This window comes from Ciconia boyciana, chromosome 8, assembly GCF_034638445.1.
Source record: "Ciconia boyciana chromosome 8, ASM3463844v1, whole genome shotgun sequence".
In the NCBI taxonomy this organism is placed as follows: domain Eukaryota; kingdom Metazoa; phylum Chordata; class Aves; order Ciconiiformes; family Ciconiidae; genus Ciconia; species Ciconia boyciana.
This window is the reverse complement of record NC_132941.1, coordinates 30637223-30653410: the sequence shown is the minus strand read 5'-3', so window position 1 is coordinate 30653410 and position 16188 is coordinate 30637223. Positions and strand designations below refer to the sequence as shown.

At 38.4% G+C, this 16188-nt stretch overlaps 1 protein-coding gene across 3 annotated transcripts; it reads right to left on the bottom strand.

Moving 5' to 3' along the window:
* Positions 1-671: 671 nt before the first annotated feature.
* On the bottom strand, positions 672-16144 carry DNAJC12 (DnaJ heat shock protein family (Hsp40) member C12). 3 transcript variants are annotated; one of them, XM_072869595.1, is made up of 6 exons: positions 15081-16141; positions 11169-14002; positions 7998-8076; positions 5369-5508; positions 3914-4115; positions 672-1805 (listed from the first exon to the last, which is right to left on the bottom strand). In XM_072869595.1, exons 2-6 carry the CDS (start codon positions 11244-11246, stop codon positions 1711-1713), a joined length of 594 nt encoding a protein of 197 aa, XP_072725696.1. In that variant the 5' UTR covers positions 11247-14002; positions 15081-16141; the 3' UTR covers positions 672-1710. The 3 variants fall into 3 exon arrangements, with proteins under 3 accessions (XP_072725696.1, XP_072725697.1, XP_072725695.1); XM_072869596.1 differs by having other exon boundaries at positions 3914-4016; positions 11169-16144; XM_072869594.1 differs by having other exon boundaries at positions 11169-16141.
* Positions 16145-16188: the final 44 nt, after the last annotated feature.

Below are 16188 nucleotides of genomic sequence, written 5' to 3'. Positions count from 1 at the left end.
AAGGATATTTGTAATTACATTTAGCAGATATTACAGAGAATTATTAATCTCATCTCTATAATGTTTTCAGCTGCAAAATATGCAAGGGAAAAGCATGTAGAATAAAATAATATTTTGGATAAGTAGGATGATGTGCTGTAAAAATAGCTATTGCTACTGATGCCATCAAATCTAGGATCAATGTAGCTATATCAGCAGAACACCGGTACTTTGAGCTTTTATAAACTGCACACACACAACCAGCATTAACACTGGTATCAGCCCCTGTAAAGAAAACTGGCACCAGAATAAATATACTAATGAGGTTAATAAGATATACATCTTATCAGGGTTCCATTGGCAGGCACTTGTGTTACAATTTATAGCAAATGGACACCAAACAGGAGAAGCACAGTAGGTCAGTCAGCACATCATACCCCTGCACAGTAAAGCCAAACATGTCACTCCGGGGAGAGACAGACATTGTAATATTGTTTCCATGTTGGGAGAAGACTGTATTTTTCAGATTAGACTTTCCATGGAGATGCCCAAGATTCATAACTGGACTCCGTTAAGCTTTTACCCACTGAGGAGACAAATAACAAGAAATTCAAAAGGGATCTCTGTGGTGGGTGGGTAGAGGATTTCAATTTAAAAAATGAAAACAAACCCTTTCTGTATGCATGCAGTTTTATTTGTTGCTGATGGAATTACTTGCCTGCACAAAAACACAATGTCAATACTTGACATATTAGCCAGGTTTACAAAGAAGAAAGCAAATACAAAATAAACACAGTGTAGAATTTGAAAAGTTGCCCAAAATATCAAAAAGTTTTCATGCAAGATTTTGTACATGTTAATGCTGACTGGCCTGATTCTTCATTCCTCATCATACAAAACCTTGATAAGATCCCATCTACCAGGCCAGAGCAGGGAGGGAAATTACTATTAAGCCATAAGACAATGCTGGCACACATACAAAGGGTATCAGTTGTCCACCAATAAATTTAAAGAAAGTTGCTAACTGGAGAAGTGAAGTTCTGGAACTGCCTTCCAAAATAAATAGCTGGTGCAAAAAGTGTACTTGTTAAGATAGAAAGCAAGCAATTTTTAAGACTGCTTGATCTATCACAGTGACCTTCTTTGAAATAAGAACCTTCTTATTATCCTCAATATCATAAGATCACAATTCTCCAACAAGTTTGTAATAGTATTGTGCATGCGTGCATTATAAATCACTACAGTAAGTAAATGCAATGGGGAAGTGAACCAGAATACATAGTTTAGAAATAAGCACAGTTTTGTTTAAAGTTCACTGGCATATAGCTTTTGGAAGATCACCACTGAATAGGATGATATGCTGGAGTCTAACATTGACTTTTGGTTCTACCGAGAGTACATTCTTTATAACATCACAGTATTGAGAAAAATATTATTCACTACACAATATTTAAGAATACAAGAAACAATACATAAGATGTTAGATAACTTCACTAAATCACTTTGTTAATACTGAAAAGGGCTTTGCTTATTAAATTTGCTTTTTCTTTAATAAGACCTCCATCTGTAATGCTTGTAGCATGTGTGTTAACAAATCAGTATTAAGACATTTATTCAAACAACGTTCACATCACAATGAATGAATACAAAATACAAATAACTTATAACTGCTGACAAAAAAAATACTGAATTGTTGAACAGGTGATCTCACACTCTTGCGTATTTTGCATTTTAGATCTCATAGTTTCTGAATTTCCTCAGAAGCTCTGATGGAGCATCCCCTGACCAGCGGAAACGCAAGTGCCAGTAATTTGCCTCTGAAAATCCTGAGAAAAAAAGAGAAAGGCAAGTAAATTATTGTAAACATGTATAAAACTAAGTTGTCTGAAATAATACTTTTTTGGGGGAAGATTATCAAGTAAAAAAAATTGGTCACTTCTAGTGGTCTTGACTAGCAGGAACAACCTCTGTATTCTGGGCACCATTTGAACAAGAACTCAAGCAAACACCAAACTTCAAGATATGTATCAGCTGGGAAGAGTCCAAAGGAGAACAGCAAGAATGATGGCAGTCCAGAAAAGAGGACTTACAAAGAAAAACTGAACAAATTGCATTTGCTTAATCTAACGAAGAAGAAGAAGAGATAGAGGGTGACATGATACAACTCCAAGTATGTGAAAGGCAGCAGTGTGGAGGGAAGGTACAGATGGCCCTTTCCACATACAAGGGAGTAAAGGAGTTCTTCAGACCCTGGGCTATGTTTTTATGGTCTATGGGCTATAAATACTAAAATGTGATCTTCCTATATCAGGAAGCTGAAACCTATTACCAGACTCAGTGTTAAAATCTCTTATTCAGGCTGAAATAGCTATGTGGAGTTGTGGTCCATAATTCTTACAGACCAGCAGAGAGGAACTGAAAATATCCCAGTTTGAAAGTGGAATCCAATATAATAAATTTTCCTGGACCAAAACAAAAGCATTATCAACATCCTAACATCAAGTATGAACACTGAAGTGCATACAGGCCCTGTCAAATAAATATATTCTAATACTAACATTTATTAATATAAATATATGCCCACTGGATGAATTAAGTAGGCATTTGATGGGTTTGATATTTTTCCCATTCAAATCTATGGAAATTAAATTAAAACTTTAAAAAATTATGAGAAAGAAAACGACTGCAAAGAAAGTTCACCTTTAGACATTAGACTAGATATAGGAAGAAATTTTTTACTATGAGGGTAGTGAAACACTGGAACAGGTTGCCCAGAGAGGTGGTAGGTGGCCCATTCCTGTAAACATTCAAGGTCAGGCTGGATGGGGCTCTGAGCAACCCGATCTAGTTGAAGATGTCCCTGCCTATTGCAGGGGGGTTGGACTAGATGACCTTTAAAGGTCCCTTCCAACCCAAACTATTCTCTGATTCTATGATTACAAGGAACAAGATTATGTTTTCTTTACTGTGAAATTTTACTGTTTTACAAAGGATATAGTGATGATTTAATTACCAAAAATAGCCAACAGTATAATTTTATAGAGCAGAATTTTATAGAGCATAATTTTTAAATATAACATTTTCAGTTATGCCCCACATACATTGGTTTGTAGAATTTTCTTATCTATTTTCTGCATGCCACAAATGTTTGGGATTAAATTAGGTTTTTCTACCCTCACAGTTCAACTTTATTTCCTGTTTGATCAAGCTGGGAAGAAATGACAGGACTTTAACAATAGTTCCCTGAAAACATAAGCCTAAGATTATGAAACTCCTGAAGGATCAAGCAGAACAGAGGGTGGCTGTTGTGGTAAGTAAACTTTGATTCAGGCGTACTAACCTAAACAACAGACAGGAAATACTAACTGGCCACATGACAGCTTTTGAAATACACACTTATTCTGGTGCATGCACTATTTTTTAAAAAACCTGTTCAAATACAAAAGCAGCCTTCAAGGCTCAATTTTTAGTCCTCATTAACTCATCAGGTGCAAACTGTGCATAAGTACTGAATGCTGGATAAAGAAAAAAAAAATAATATAATACCTAAATGTTTCATTTAACATTTTAAAAGTTATTTTTTAAAAAAACCCACTGAAAATAATTGCCTTTTTAAAATTTATTTTGGTATAGCAGCAGAACTGAACTTTCCATTTTGGTTTTAGAATTTTTTTTTCTTCTTCTCCTGTTTTTGGTTTTACTAGCAAACAAGCAAGCAAACATGGGGTAGGGAGGAAGAAAGCTCTGAAAGCTTCAAAATTAAATAAATAATAAACAACATAAAACCCAAAACAAAAGCCCAACCCAGAACCACATTAAAAAAAGCTACCAGTTAAACATATTATTCTGGAGAAGAATTTCTCATTACTAAAAGCCTCTGTTTCAGGCCAGTCCCTGGATACTGCAATTTTCTGTAACTGCTGGTTTCACTTACTTGGAGAGTCTGGATTCTTTGAAGACTGTGGTTTCACATCAGGAATTGCAACATCTTCTTGCTCCCTGTTCCCATCTGACAATCCGTCTTCATTGCTTTCAGTCTGTTGGGTCCAAATCTCATTAGTTATGTTGTTGCTATTATTCAAGTCAGGAGCTTCCAGCATTTGGTCCTTCTTACTTTGGACAGCCCAGTGCATTGACTAAAGAAATGCAAAAATAACAAATAAAGAACTAATTCCTATGCCTTAAAAGATTTTTAATTAATTTCTCTTTTCTTTCTTACGTTGTTTTAATAAATGGTTAAATAAAGCACATATAAGAGAGAAGCTTGCAGGTCAATAGGATAGGGGAAAGCATGGTTACATATTGTAAATAGCATTTGAGAGGATAGGTTATGTCAGGTGGGGATGAAGAACAAAATGTACAAATGCATCAAATAATTCTAAGGGTCTTTTGTCCAGTTTCTTCTGTCATGACTTCTGACACTTTTTTAAGAGGGCTTGAGTGACTTAGAAAATGTCCGTTTTCAAAGCTGTCTTTGGCTTCAAGGTGCCCTTTGAAAACAAGGCAATTTGGAAAGCTTTGCTATTAAAGTCTGTGGAATGACTTCTGTCTGGAACTGAACTAAGCTTGATGGGATACTTCCAGCAAACATTTAAGCTCAGGCATAATGCTTTAGTTGAAGAGGCTCTCAAACTTCTCTCATAAGCAGAATTGAGGCAGGCAGAATTGGCAAGGGAAACATTTATTCACCTGCCTTAAAATCTGACCATGTAGACCTGTAACTATCATTCACCCTAATAAGGCAGGGGAAAAAAAAAAAAAAAAGGTCAAATATTATGGAATTAGGATCTACTAGGAACACACTATCACATTATCTCACTAGCAAAATTAGGAGGGAAAACAACCTTGAGAACATCAGTCTCTGTCACAAATCACCCCACTAGCCTAGCAGGGCCCCTCCAAAAGACCTGTGTGAAGCCCAGGGTTCCAAGGAACCTACCTTCTAGATTTTTCAATCAGGTCTTTATTTAAGCAGATAGCATGAAAACCTATCTGATAAGCAATATACCAAAAGGAGAATAGATTATACAAAGGTCCTAGCTTTGAAAATAAATAAAAGGTTACTACAAAAGCAAGTGTGCTGACGCATTTGAAAACAGCCCTTAAGTTACTTAAACTTCATATAATACACATAAAAGCAGCAACTTGATAAATTCGCTCTAAAACTACTAGCCTAAAACCCTTCTGTGAATGGGCTTCTATAGCCTTCCAATTTTTCCTGAATTTCCTTAACTTCCTCAGTACAGGAATCACTCTGCAGTATTCCCACCCCCAAAACCCACCACTGCAGCAGAACTGTTGTAACTTACTCCTCACTCACTGCAACATTTTCTCCGGACCAGCCCTACCTCCCCCTCCTCCTGAAGGCCCAAACTTAGACAACACCAACCGTTTTCACAGAATTGCTCAGGGCCTCCCACTGCTGGAATGGAATGGTAATTTTGCTTCGTCGCCAGTAATCATAACGCGCTCGACTCTCTTCATTAGTAAGAATCTCCTTAGCTTGCTGCAGCTTCTGGAAATTCTCCACTAGAACACAAACCAAAAAGATACTAAAGCCAATGTTTGTTTTCAAAGAAATTAATTCAGATGTGAAAAGGGAGCTGCCAACAATGGCTTAGAGCAAACAGAAGAGGAGACAGAAGGAGAGCTGAGTAAGAAAAGTATGTGGTTGTTCTGCTTACAGCTTTGCAAAGTTCTAGCTGGCTTTAGGAACATGGCACCTTTGGTGGACCACTGATATCCTTTTCAGATGAGAACTAAAATGCTCATTTGTCTACCGGCTTGAAAATCTAAATTTAAGTTCAGAGAAACTTACAGAGTACAGCAGGCAAAAGGCTCAAGTCGCCCCATGCAGACAACCTTAAAAAGGGAAATTGAACTAGAGTAATAATGCTTAGAAGGAACACACATCCGCAGCAGCAAGGAAGTCAGAGCAAAGCGTAACACCAAGAAAACCTGAGCAGGAAAAAAAAAAATGACAAGCAAAAATTGCAAGCAAGAAGAGGAATCTAAATATAGTTCAAATTAAGTGGTCGCTGCTCGGGGACTGGCTGGGCGTCGGTCGGTGGGTGGTGAGCGGTTGTATCACTGTTTTTTTTTCCTTGGGTTTTGTTCCTCTCTCTCGTTGTTTTCCTTCTCATTACAATTTATTATTATTATTTTGTTCCAATTATTAAACTGTTCTTATCTCACCCCATGAGTTTTCTTACTTTTGCTCTTCCAATTCTCTCCCCCATCCCACGGCGGGGGGGTGGGGGGGGGTGTGAGCGAGTGGCTGTGTGGTACTTAATTGCCAACTGGGGCTAAACCACAACAGTCCTCTTTGGCATTTGGGCATTTGTGCATTTTATTAGGTATGTTTTCTACATATGCTAAAACATTATCTTGAATACCAGACTGCATAAATGAGAGCTCTTATTTTTCCCTACAGGGTAATTTTTCATGAAATGGTTACTAAGGATGCAGCTGCATGTTACTATTTGTAGAAGGGTTATAAAGATTTAGATTTTATCTATGAGTCACCTATGTTACAGTGATCTATTATTATTATTCATTTATTCCAGTTTACAAGTTACAGAGATTTCTTTTGAAATACACTAAGCCCAAATGCTAATCAAAATTGGTAACTATAAATCAAACAACAGACAACAGGTTGAGGGGGCAGTTCTATTAGTTTTCCTTTTTCTAGTGTTACTAGTTTTCAACAAATAAAAGGTCTACTTTAACTACTCTTTATTGAGCTTTAAGCTGATGAAATAAAAAATATAAACTTTCACCAGTACTGTAAAAAGGTATTTACAGTAAATACAGCATGTTCAGGAAATGGAGCATAAAATATTTCTTCTTGACAAACAAAGCTGCTCCAACATTTGGCCTCCCTGTTTGAGTTACTTAGTTTCAATTAATTGGGGATGGGGGACACAGGACGAGACTGGGGGATGGTACAGATGGAACACGTGCACTGGAATAGTCTCATTTGCCTGCTGCAAAAGCCACAGTTTTCTGCAGACAAAGTTGATTCCATTGGTTTCATTGGTACTTGTGCTATCATTTAGAATAAATTAAATATTAGTGATCAGGTTATTGTTAATAGGTGGTAGATTGTCTCTCAAACACCAAATCTCAGGGGGTTCCTTGTCAGGGAATCTCAAAGTGAAATATCCCACCTATTTCACCTTTTAACACAACCCCCCTTGTCAACTCTCTGATTCTAGGCTAGGAGGGCACATCAGTGAGGAAAGCCAAGCCCTGCTGAGAGCTCTGCTTGAGGCAGTGGAGTGCAAGTCTCATTTAACATCTGCTATACTCCCAGCTCTGCTATCTCAGGGGAGGGCGTGGATGAGGTCAAACTGGCATAAGGAGGTAGGCTATGGTGTTTAGACATCGGTGAGCACTGATTAGAGCTATCTTGTGGTTATGAATGGGTAAGATTGTCTCCAAATAACTCAGGTGCTGCTTAGCCGTCACAGCTATGATGACCTGCATGCCTTCATAAATGCAAATGCTAGCTGCTGTTCTGCAAACAGACAACTACTCATGTGGTGCTGGCTTCTCTTTATTTCCAGTCATTAAATTACATTAAAAGAAACTAAAGTACATCTAATGTGTTCCCAATGGACTTGCTCATGGAAGCAAATTAACTAGTTGATGCAAGTTTAGCACTTGAATGCCACTGAAGATGGAAGAAGGCCAACTTCATAGGTCTAGAAAGGGATTTAATCCAGAAATAATTTCTGGATTAAAAGATGTTCTACCATAGAGAGAAAAAAAACCTGAAAGTCCTAGGGGAAAAAAAAATCCAGAAAGTATCTTCCTGCTTTATCACCTAGGAGTGTGCACGTGTTAGAAAAGAATATTAAAGCTTGCTATTTAAAGACAATATGCTCAATACATATGACAATTAAAATACATGGGGAGGAAAGAATATTAAATAAAGTTTTAAGGCTGAATTTAACATCTTAGGCATATAAATATAAGAAAAAATAGATTGTTTTTATACAGGGAAGAATACATACCTGCTTTGGGGTTTCCAGGATGTTTGTCAGGATGACATTCAAGGGCTTTAATCTTAAATTCTGCAAGAATTTGTTCAACCTAAACAGAATGTCAAGACAAAGTGAGTAAATACATACATACAGAAAATATTTTCAAATTTGCTTTTTGAAAGGGGTTGGGAGGAACAACGAAGAATGCTGAAAGATTTTTTCCTATTCATTTTTACAAGCTTTAGTACAAGCAAAATAGGTAACAACCACCATCTGTCAGTAACACTGCTTATTTAATTTCATTTTCCATGCACTCATCCTTATTCTTGTTTTTGTGAAGCTCAGTCATCCATTATGGCAAGCTGACTAAGAAAAATGTGTAAAAATCATGTGTGTGAAACTCTTTCCTCACATTTGACCACGTAGGCAAAATGCATCACTTCAGTTGCTCTTCACTTTGTTTAAGCAACTCTTAACTTTTAACTAAGTCTCATTGCAGGAAGCAAAGACCTTCTGTATTGCTGAAGATCAGTTTGTGGGATTGGGTGGCTTTCTCCATATCCTCTTCATAGGAAATTTAGCCAGTACCACATGACTTTTCCATCTTGGGTACCCCAAAGCTAGATAACTAGCAGTTCACATTCCTGTCAAGTTAATTTTCTGTGCAAAAAGATTGGCTTGGAATAGAATAGATTTATAATCAATATTAGAATATTGGCATGTATTAGTTTATTAGTTAATTACAAGTTTCCACACAGTTTATAGTACCATAAAGTACTACAACCACTGGAAAAACAAAGACATATTAACAGCCAACAAAATACAGGAAACTACTGGAGTGGGCATCAGCTTAGATTTTCAAATTTTCACATTTTTCAAAGTATCTTGCTTCTTATTATAATCCAAAACTTCTTTATATCATTCCAGTACAGCTTAAGTTTTCACAACAATTTGCCCTAAGATATCAATTAGCTACTATTCTTTCCCATGCTAGAAAGGCTGTTTATATAAATTCCTCATCCTTCAAACCCTGATATCCATATACAATTTAAATGATTTATTTCAAAATTAAGGCTCATAACATTTTTCTTTAGAATAAAATTACAGTTCACTCAACTACCTGACCAAATTTTGTTGTCATATGCTGGGAAAAATGTGGTCTACAGTGGTATTTTAAGAATTCTACACTTTTCACTCTTCTCAGTAACTTCTTCCAGAGGAACAGATATAAGGTGGTATATTTCCAGTCAGTCAGACACTTAAAAATATATACATTGTACAGAGAACTTGTTGAAACTGGTTACTATATAGCTAGCTACCACCTCTAAAACTTAGTTATATAAAGGGGAACTTTAAAGTTAAAAGATGTACAGTAGCAGAGGGGTAGCATGGAAGTCTTCAGTTTAAAAAAAATCAGTAGAAAGAAAAGTTTATAGGAAGTTTATACAAAATATATGAAATTTATATAAAATATTCAGTAAGATGTTTTACCACAAAAGGTATCCAATACCCACTACATATGAATAACACTGTTCTTGGAGGAAGAAAGTAGAGTAAATCTCCCCTCTTCCTCTCAAGTCTGAAGATGAACTAGGTGTCCATGAGTTCAATTCTACAAGAAGCCAAGAATGAACGTGGGTATTTGCTTGAATACAGGCAAAATCTGTAGAAATTGAGACCATCTGTGCTTAAATTTAACCAGATCAGATCAACACCAGAATATTCAGCAGCTTAGATGAAAGTACTGCAGCTGGGAATGTGCTGTATATGCCTAAAGAAGCCTGTGCTACTATGAATACTTGACTGCACATACAAAGTAATGTGATTGCAAAATACCTGTAATGCTTCAAATTTCTGTTAAACGCTAGAAGTAGTGTGCACCTCCCTGAGGGAAGGCAATCATGGTACTCAGTCAACTTGTGATCTCAGTTCCTACTCCCATGTCAAAAATAATCTAGTAACATCTGCCGCTTCTTCTCAACAAATAATACTTGACAGATTATTCTTCAGGACCCACTAGCATTTATGCCATCTTTTTAATTTCCTTTTTAAGCAATTTGAAAAATCATTATCATATGTACTTGAACTATTCATTAATTGCTAAGCCCTTAAGGAATTAGTGTGAGGCAGAAAATGAGAAATAGCATCTGCGAAACAAGGCTACATAGAAACTTTAACACCGCCCTCTGCTGGGATGACTTTTTAGGAGTTATCTCAGGAAAAGCTTTAAATTGCGTTCTGTAACAGACCGAAGATGCTTACTAGTATGCTTTCAGTGACAGAAAAGACAGAGGTATTTTTCCAGAGTTTGACCACTAGGACAGATTAGAGCATCTGATTAAATTTACTAAGCAAAATATAGCTTTTATCCACACTGAATACATCCTTAAATACAGCAGAGTCACCAGAACTTTTCCAAAATCAAAACACAATTTCAGTTCATATAACAACTAGATTTAAAAATATTAGCATACCACTAACTCAGAATATCCAAAAAATGTTATATGGACACCTTTAGGAAGAACACTTGTTTTACCTACAAATAGTTCAACAATTGCTTAGCTAGATCTCATTATAAAGTATTTATCTGCTACCAAAACCAATTAATAAAACTAGTATTTGAATGTAATTAAAATTAGCATTTAAAAATCATTAATATGACGAAAAGACATATTATTTTTGTTTTTCCTCCCAACCAATGAATAGTTTTTTAAAAATTCCCCAAAAAAAGTATAAAACCTGAGAATCTCAATAGGATTATTAGTGACCTACAGCTATGAACATTCATTGTATTAGTTGCATATAAATAGCTTTTTTCTTCTTTGAAAACCGAAAATATATTCCAAAATATTATTTGGATGTTGTCAAATTTATGCAGTTGGCTCATGATTCATAACCATATCACATGTTGAACTAAACTAATGAATAAACCATTATTTCAGCTATATCTGTAATACAATCCTGTTCGATAAGACACTTTTAATATAAGCCTTATTCTAGGATCTTAACATCAGTATACAGAGCAAAAAATTGAGCTTTACAAAGGGAGATACTAAAAGATAAAAGTGGCAAGAAAGAAGGTTCACAATGCATTTCAAATACTCCTGCCTGTAGAGATAAACAACTTCAAATCCCCCCTGTAGATAGACAAGCACATTCAAAATGTGATTAACCTGGAGGGGAGGTGGAGAAGGCTCTTACCGTAGATAGTTCGTCGCATCCTAGCAAGTTGTAGTAATCTTCCAAGTCATCCGGTCTGCAGTTCAGAATTGCATCCATCTGGACTAGTCCAGCGGGCTTTTTCAAGCCGAGGCACAGAGGGTGTAAAATATACTATCAATACAAAGCTCACACAAGGGTTTAAAAGTAGCCCAGGGAAAGAGGCAATTTCCACTCAGGTCGACAGCTCTCTCCAGTGCTTTTTCATACTGGCAGCTGACACACATGAATTTTCTTGAATTCTCTGCCTGCCATTGGTCCCTGCAGGATGCCAATCCGGTTGCACAAACCTGCTAATGGCAATGCTCCCTGGGATTTGTAGTTGCCAACGTCACTTCAGCATTAAACTGTGGGTCTCCTCCAGACTGAAAAGAGTTCTGGGTACTAACTAAAATCTAGCTGTATTTGAGATTTAGGTCACGCCATCACATGTATAGCCACTTAAAATCAGGCATATACTTAAAGGCTTTCCTGCACCTGAGCCTACATATACTAAAATATGTTTTCTGCTTAATTTTTCATTGCAACTTTTGCCACAGTGTTTGACAAGGGGATTATATGCGTAATTATAGAGAAGAGTAAGGATTACTTCCAAAATAACGATTACAGGGCTGCAAACTTTTGACAATGAAGTACCGACCTTGCCAAAGCCTCTCAGAGTTCCATCAGTCACTTCAACAGAAAAGGGTGAACTTTACTCTTTGAAGGCTACCTAGGGTACGTACATACTACTCTTCAAAAACAAAAAGCTCTTGTACATCAGTTGCAGTCTGACAAAATTAAGACTATGAAAGTGCAATATGAAATACTTACTGCCTACTATCAAATTAAATAGAGACTCTTTCTCATGCTAAATTACTTTCAAATTGTGTCTTGAAGGTTTGTATTGTGTGCAAAACACGTTCCTTGTAAAACTCATTTTACATTGAAGTGAAATATCTTCAATTTTGAACTGTGGTTAATGATCGAGGTCTCAGTCCAACAAAGACTACAGACATGTTTAACTGTAGTGTCTCCTATGATCTATTGATTTAAAAAGATTATTTCCTAGGTGTAATACTAACCACTTGCTGAAGTCTTTCCTCTAGAGCGTAAGGAGCTCTATTTTCACATTTCCCATCCCTGCAAGAGCTTTGTAATCCAAGATGTTTCATGTCATTAAATATTTCTGATTCTTTAAACTAACACTTACAAATAGATGCCTTGAATAGTTATACAATTCCAGATGCAGTGACCTAGTAGGAGAGTCTACGCAGAGCAGATACACAGGGAGTGACCAAGGCTGGAACAGGTGTGTGTTCATCAATGAAGGACCTAGTGACCATTCAGAACTGTTTCTAAAATACTGAATATATAATTCCTGCATTTACAAGTGCTTTATTTTATTATCTATATTATTAATCTTCTGAAATTATCTACATGTAATATTAGTCTTCCACTACTTTCTCTTCAAGGTTGTACTGTCTGAAATTTCCTATTTTTACTGTATGTTCAGATAGCCTATTAAGATTATAAAATATATAAATGACATGAAAAGAAGAAGCAATAATATTAAACAGCAAAGCACAAGCCTCAGTGAAACCATTTAAATCTGTTAGAAAACACTACTACCATATTTCTCTGAGTAAATAAAACAATAGATCCACTTTTTCAACAAAGTGGAAGAACTAGCAATTACAAATCTGTCCCTCTCCCCCATTAATAACTTAATAATAAACCAGAAAAGCATAGGAAAGAAAGCCTTTTAGCAAGAGATCATGTAAATATTTAAATAGATTGTACTTTGGGGGAGGATAAAAAACAAACAGCTGTCCCTTTTCCCAACAGCACTCCTAACATACCGTTCTTGTCCAAGTATTTCTTGCATATTTGCGTAAGGTGAAAGGGAAGGCTTTTTAACCCTTTTCCCCTCCAGCTTTCAATAGCTATTTCTGTGCTGCAAGGTGAACTGCAGGTCCAAGAGCTGGATTCAGACGACAAAACCCTGAGACTTGCAAGCTGCTTGTTCACAGGGAATTTGCTCGCTGAAGCCTTGTTCCCATCTATACTCATCTGTTCAGACCAAATAAACAAGGACTTTGATGCAAACTGCAGCAGCAACCATACTTGTGCCCCCCTCAAGACTTCCAGTGCTTGGGGCACAAAGGGTCCCACAGCACAGTCTGAAGGTTTGCGTGTGGAGGACACAAAATCCTGATCCTGAATAATAACTCAGTCTTTTACTGCTCCTACTGACTTCAGTGGGACAATTCAGAGCAAACCATCACCAAACAAACAAGAGCAAGAGAACCCATATGTAATACGCAGGAAAAAAAAAAAAGATTGCCTTCCAGACATAAACTTTATTTGAAAGAGAATCACAGCGCAGGAGATGGCACAGCTTATGTGTCTACACATGTTTTGGTTAGTGCTGCTCAGAACGTACAAACAGAACTGAAAGTTAGGAAATCTTTATTTGTTCTCTCTACTCAATCACGAACAAAACATTTCTATTTATTCCTAACACATTATCAATAATTTTGCCTGTTTAGAGCCACAAGTGAAACTAAATTCTGGTTCAGTGTAACAGGAGGTTTACCTTCAACTTGTAAAAGTCATAAATGGCCCTTTAAATAAAACACCAAGATCTGGAAATCTCTATTTGAATTTATTCCCATAAAATACATCAAATCTTCCAGTACCAATTCTTCTCAACTGACTTCAGTTGTTTTGCTTCCTGAGGGCAGAGTACACATTTTCAAGAAGCTCAAGGCACAACATAACTCAAATGAGTTTTGTGTTCCATGCTCCATCCTTTTCCCCACACATACTCAGAGCTGCAGAAATAGAAGAGGACCTGAGCACTACCAAACTGACTTCCTGATTTAGGGGTAACTACTGCAACAACATCATTAACATGTATAAATGCTTGCAATATTAGAGTCAGCTTTAGGATCCTTGAATCATTTCCTCACCAATACCTTCACAGAAAGCTTTAGCTCATACAACTATATAACATACACATTTTCTTCCTTAGAATGCAGTCTTCACATAAATAAGCACCAAAACAACAATATTAAAGTCACACCTCTCCTTTATATGCTGACAAAGGCATCTTGAACATGCTTTTTAAGAAATCTGAATCTTGCCTCAGCTTCAATAAGGAAAAAGAATGCTTGCATACAAATTTGCACAGAATACTAAAAATGTTGATTCACATCTGGTTACCTTGTAGCTTGTTTTTGAGAAACAGGTAGTGTGAGAAATGGTGTGTACATCTTTTTTGGGGTTGTTAATACCTGAAAGAACCAGAACACACACCCCCCGCCCCCAAATACATATACCACCTATAAAGTCAGTTATCTACAAAATAATCCCTTTTGAAGCCAAAATCCACCTATCAACAATTTTAACCCAAAGTTTTTTAAAAGCTGTTGTTATCAAGGACTGCAAGGGAGAAATTCTACCTGTCTAATCTTGGTCTTGCCACTAAACTGAGGGATTCAGTTGTGTTAAAGTCACTACAACTATTCTGCAAATAGTTTGTGATGTTAAGCAGTAACATTAAACAAAATATTTAAATTTATACCCACAAAGTTTAGACCAAAATTCTATGTCGGCAGAAGTCTCGGGAAAGTGGCCGAGTTCTATCCAGACAAGACTTCCAGGTAGAAAGAGACACTACGTCTAAGAAAGCCCATGCGTGGTACCTCTATATTTACTACAGAGTGATTGTACACAATTCAGCATCGAGGTCAGCCACTAAGGATTGTCTCTACAATTTACATAAGAGATCGCTGGAAAACCACAGGTCACTACAACTACTAGCTGTGCACATCCCACCAGGGAATGCTGATGTGAAAAAGAATGAATTTGTGAATGTCATTACAGCAAATCTCAACTCTTGCAATTTACCATCAGGTCTCTTGTACGCTATGCAGACTCCATTCTTAAAACAGCTGTTGTTCAGATGGGTGCTGAACCCCTCCGCCCCCAGAATCTTCCTGTAGTTCAGGAGTTCAAGTACCATGGTAATACATTTAAGCATCCCTACCAAAAGCTCAACCTGCAGGTGCAAAACCCTTCCCAGGCAGTCAGGAGGCACACCAACATCCCCGGCAAAAGCTGTAACCCTGTAAATATTTCTCTTCTTACCCTCAGCTCTGTTCTATGTTTACAGAAAACGAAGAGCTCCTACGAACCCCTCGGTAACGCTACCTGACTGGCAAACGAGCTCACAGGGAAACTCGTACAAGCTTTCCCTGGCGGGTTTCACCTCGCCGGGTGCTGCATAGCTCCATGGCGGCCCAACAAAGTGCATTTGCAACGTGAAGCCTGTGCCAGGAAGCACCGTTTGCTCCTCAGGAAGATGCATTCTCTATCTGATATTCTGAACACCATTGCGGAGATGCCCAAGGGTTTCTCAAAGGGCTTGTGACGAGAGGAATACCGAGACCCGCGAAGCCACGCCGGAGCCGCCATTTGCCAAGAGCGTCCCAGGGGAGGAGCGCGCTGCGAGGTGAGCGCGGAGGGCGGGGGGGGATGGACGGACGGACAAGCTCCACAGGGACGGGGTTCCCCCTTCCCGCCGTGGGCGGTCACCCCTCCGCGGCAGGCGGCAACCGCCCCTTCTGTGAACAACACACCGCAATGACGCAAAGGCCGCGGCGGTGCGCGGGGCTAGCCGGGCCCGGGCCGGGCGGGAAGGCTCCCCTCAGCGGCGACCGCGCCGCTCCCTGCCCCCTCCTGGGCGAGGCTCGCGCGGGGACACGCAGCCACGTGACGAGAAACTGCCATGGCGCGAGGGGCGTGCGCGTAGAGGGAGGGGGGGCGGGAGAGGGGAAAAGCGCCCTGCCGCGCGAGGGTTGAGCCGGCACGAGCGTCACGTGACGGCGGCAGCGCTCCCGCCCCCTCCACCTCCCCCTCACGTGACCCAGTTTGTTGTTGTTGCGGCCTCCGCGGGGCGGATGCCCGCGTGGGCGGCGGCGCAGTCACGTGCCGCGTTTAAATCGCTCCCTGGGGT